Source organism: Hipposideros armiger, unplaced genomic scaffold (genome assembly GCF_001890085.2).
Source record: "Hipposideros armiger isolate ML-2016 unplaced genomic scaffold, ASM189008v1 scaffold_94, whole genome shotgun sequence".
Taxonomy (NCBI): Eukaryota; Metazoa; Chordata; class Mammalia; order Chiroptera; family Hipposideridae; genus Hipposideros; species Hipposideros armiger.
Window position 1 is genome coordinate 4,539,772 of NW_017731444.1, and position 4,650 is coordinate 4,544,421.

The following is a 4,650-nucleotide window of genomic DNA, read 5'->3' on the forward strand; positions in this document are numbered from 1 at the left end:
GAGATCCAGTTAAAGCGTGAGCAGGTCAAAGCCAGCAGCTAAGGAGCTCACCAGGATGTCAGGGCTGGATTGGTCTGGAGGAGTCCTCCCACTGGACCTGGGCATTTTACCTATGAGAAAAGTGGGGCCCAGAGAGTGGAGCAGTGCTCCAAACAGGGCCTGGGGGCTGGAGGGGAAGAAAGGGAAGAACCCCTGACTAACATCCTTGCTTCTCTGCAGCCATTTCGGGTTCCCTAGAGCAAAGCGATACTCTCCACTCAGCCCTGAGAGAGGTGCCCATGGGTAAAGCTGCTGGTGATGGTGGTGGGCCTCTCCTGGGGGGTCTGCTTGGTGGAAATGGAGGTGGTGGGGGAGGTGGTCTTCTGGGGGGCCTGCTTGGTGGCGGAGGTGGAGGGGGTGGCGGTGACCTTTTGGGTGGAGTTGGAGGAGGCTTATTGGGTGGCAGTGGCGGTAGTGGTGGGGGGCTTCTGGGTGGTGGTGGAAGCAGTGGTGGTGGGTTGCTGGGTGGCAGTGGTGGTGGTCTCTTGGGTGGTGGTGGTGGTGGTGGTCTTTTGGGTGGTGGCCGACACTATTACGATGACTACAGAGGCGTTGAATTCCCCCGAGGTGTTGGTGGTGTTCCCTACAACGATTTCCATGTTCGAGATGCCCCTCCAAAATCTCCAAATGGCTACCAGCTTGGTGGTAATTACAAGTATGGTCACATCGAGACCAATGACAATACCGCTCAGCTGGGGGGTAAATACCGATATGGGGAGATCCTTGAACATGATGGAAGCATCAGGGACCTCCGAAATGGTGACTACCGCAACGCTGAGAATGCATATGGCAACCACAGGGGCCATGGGCAGTATAGATCAGCCGAAGGTGCAGCGACTATGGGCAGGCTTCACCGGCGAGAGCTACGGCCAGGAGAGATCCCACCCGGTGTGGCCACTGGGGCGCTGGGTCCAGGTGGTTTGCTGGGCAGTGGAGGCATGCTGGCAGCCGATGGCATCCTGTCGGGACAAGGGGGCCTGCTCGGCGGAGGCGGTCTTCTTGGTGGCGGAGGACTCCTCGGAGGAGGGGGCATTCTGGGTGTGCTCGGCGAGGGCGGCATCTTGAGCACCGTGCAGGGGATCACAGGGTAAGGAGGGGCCGGGTTCTCCCTGCCAAACCCCTTGTGATGAACCTCCAGACAGGGGTGATCACCCCCAGAGGCCTAGGGTTGGAGGAGGGACAGTCTTCAGAGCCCCATACACGTCAGGGCTTGGCCTCAGGACTGGACGTCTTGAGAATCCCAAACTGTATGGTTTGGGGGCTTGTCATGACACAGTCTTGAATTTGAGGCCCAGCTCAACCTTTTATATGTGTGTGTGACTCTGGGCCATTCTTTTCCTCTCTCTGAGTCTTGATTTCCTCATCTGCAGGATGGCATAGTAATATAGTTCAGGTGGGAAAAGCCTAAGGACCTAAAATCACACACATGTATCATAATTTCCGCTATGTCCACCTTCTTCCTCATACTCACCTTTAGTTCAGCCAATATTTCCAACCCCTACGATGGTTGGGGCACTATGTTGTCACTGGAGGCAGGGGCCCATGGTTAGCCAAGAAAAGCTGTAACTCTTGTCCTTATGGAGCTGGAAGGCTGGTAGGATATACGGGGATTGATGAAGAAGCCTGGAAATAATCCTACAAATACAACAGTGCTCAGAAGTTCATGGAGAAATGAGGAAGTGGAGAAGACCAGGGGAGGTTTCCTGGACGAAGAGAGGACCTTGAGCTAAAATCTGAGAATGTGTAGGAGGGAACCAGGCAAAGAGGGGCTGGAACAAGCCAAAGGAATAGTATTTTTAAATTAAAAAACAAAAAGGAAATACATGGAATTGTAAAGAGTGGGTCTCTGGGCAGTGGAAGTATGGGTTGTGGCTTTTTTTGTGTGTGTGTGTCTTTAACGTTTCTGTGTTTTCCACAAACCTCAGTCTCTTTAGAGTCAGGACGACTGAATGGGGTGCAGAGAAGTGGGTGTGAGGGAGGGCGCTCCCACGTGAGTGGAGTGACTGGCGGCGGGGTGGGGGGGTGACTGCTCTCTTGTCGCTCTCGGTACCATGCAGGCTGCGCATCGTGGAGCTGACCCTCCCTCGGGTGTCCGTGCGGCTCCTGCCAGGCATAGGTGTCTACCTGAACTTATACACCCGTGTGGCCATCAATGGGAAGAGGTGTGTGCCCTCGACCCTAGAGGGGACCCCAGAACCCTATGTCCTGTCTGGAGACCCTAGGCAGGTCACTCCCCATCCCTATACCTCAGCCTCTTTCTCTGTAATGCAAAGACTAATAAAGTCTAACGTGTTACCAGCGCGTGCATGGCTTATACCTCTGGGCTCTTGCAGCCATCTTGCAGTCCCTGTCAGCAGTAAGGGCAGCCTGCGTGATGGTTAAGATCTGAGAGGCTGGAGTCAGGTGGTGGCCTGGGTTCAAATTCTGACTCTCTTTTAAACTGTGTGAACTCAGGGCAGTCCCCTAATGTCACTGAGCCTTAGTGTCTTCACCTGCAATGGGCATAATGACACCTCCTTTCCCAGGTGGCTGTGGCCACAAGTGAGGGAAGGTGCCTGCCACCTAGTATGTGTTCATCAGAGACCTCAGAGGATGGACTTTTGCATTGATTTCACCCCGTGGATTGAGGACTTGTCTATAAAGTTAGGTCACTGGTGGTCACCTTGGAAACCAAAATGTATACATAGAGTTCATTTATTGATTCCTATTCCCAGTCTTTGACACTCTCACAGACTGAGCGGGGACATAGATTTGTTCACAGACAACCTGAGAGACCAGGGAAGGCTTCCTGTTTGGGACCCCCAGAGATGAGCAAGGGGCATAATAGAGGCATAACAGCAAGGCGCAGGGAAAGCAAGGGCAAAAGGTCAGGGTGTGAGGTGCCAAGGAGGTCTGAGTGAGGCTAAGCTGCCCAGAGGCTGGCGTTAACTCCATCTCCCTGGCCCCATTGTCTCCTCCAGTCTCATTGGCTTCCTGGACATTGCCGTGGAGGTGAACATCACGGCCAAGGTCCGACTGACCATGGACCGCACAGGCTACCCTAGGCTGGTCATCGAGCGATGTGACACCCTCTTGGGGGGTATCAAAGTCAAGCTGCTGCGAGGGTGAGTACAAGCAGGCAGGGGAGTGCCTTGGGGTGGTGGTGGAGTGGTCTGTCTTTGGCAAACCATATGATTAAGAGCAGAGGTCCTGGAAGCATCCTGCCATTCAAACCTCAGCTCCCCTATTCCTTGCTGTGTGACTTTGAGCAACTCTGTTGCCCTCTCTGAGCTCCAGTGTCTTCATCTGTGAAATGAGGGTAATTCTTTCTCCCTTTGGAAGACATAATGAATGTAAAACTCTAGTGTGGAATCTGGCACATTTTAAGAGTTTCTGAATATACATTTTGTGGCCATTGGCACCCCAACTCATCAGAACATTTCCCAATTGGTTCTGTCCAATGCAACCTTGGTCAGAGGGTAAGTTTTTTCTATTACATCTTTCCCACAAAATGGCCAAGTCCCCNCAGGCCCAGTACTAAGTGACATGTTAGGATTACCTCTGACTCCTTTCTCACTTCCAGTGTTTCGTGACTCCTCTCCAGGACAGTGCAACGGTTAAATGAGTGGCTTGAGTTAGTTGCCTGTGTTCAAATCCCATCCCAGCTGCTGACTAGCCATGTGGCCTCAGGCAGGTTATTTAATCTCTCTGAGTCTCGATTTCTTCGTCAGTAACTAGGGGATGAGAGTAATAAGGTTTGAGGGTTAACTGGCACTTAGGATGGTGGCTCGCCCATAAGAACCCTCAGCACCCGTTGGCTCATGCTACTGCTGCATTATGCTAAGTCCTCACCGTGTTTTCGTCTGTCCCCTCTTCTCCACCCACACCTCCTCATCTGCCCCTGCCTGACTTCCCACCCTCCTCCAGCCCATCCTTGACCTCATCTGCTCATCTCTCAGCACCGCTGACAGCCCTCCAATGGCTGGATTCTCACTGCCAACAGGAAATCATCCAAACTCCCAGGTTGGCATTCGAGGCTGCCTATGAGCTGGCCTCAGCTGATCCCTCCTGGAGCATGGAGAGGGATCAGAGTTGCTTCTGTGCCTCAGGCTCTTCATCTGTAAAATGGGAACGTGATAAGACTCACTCATAGATCATTTGAGAATTTAATGAGACAGTTACTGTAAAGTATTGAGAAAAGTGCCTGGCACGTGTAAATGTGCATGAGGGGTAGTCAGACATTTGAACAGCTCTTCCCTCTTCCTGGTGCATTCCCTCTCCCTAAGTGTGCCTGGCAAACTCCTATTATCCCTCAATATGCAGGGCACACACTGCTTCCAGCCTCCCCATGCCCTAGGCAGGGTTCGTTATTGCATCTGCCGCACTGGATTGTTACTGCCCCTGTCCCATTCTCCCACTTGATCAAGAGCTCCTCAAGGTCATGGACAGTATCTGCTTCATTGTGGCGAGGCCTGTGGCTGCACAGAGTAACAATAAGAGCAGTTAAGCTCCATTGAGCACTTAGTGTATACTGGACATTGCATTAGATGCTTAACACTGCCTTAGCTCACTTAATTTTCATAGTGGCCAAAATCAGTGGGTATTATCACTCTATTTACATATGAGGAAACT

At 52.3% G+C, this 4,650-nt stretch overlaps 1 protein-coding gene across 1 annotated transcript in view; it reads left to right on the forward strand.

The window, feature by feature from the left end:
• Nucleotides 1-212: 212 nt before the first annotated feature.
• BPIFB4 (BPI fold containing family B member 4) overlaps nt 213-4,650 on the forward strand; it is a gene marked incomplete at its 5' end in the record, with an annotated part of 34,453 nt that continues 30,015 nt past the window's right edge. The window contains 4 exons of the mRNA XM_019645696.1: nt 213-282; nt 607-1,126; nt 2,097-2,201; nt 3,000-3,143. Of these exons, the coding sequence (XP_019501241.1) occupies nt 213-282; nt 607-1,126; nt 2,097-2,201; nt 3,000-3,143 (839 nt within the window). The remainder of the gene's footprint in view (nt 283-606; nt 1,127-2,096; nt 2,202-2,999; nt 3,144-4,650) is intronic.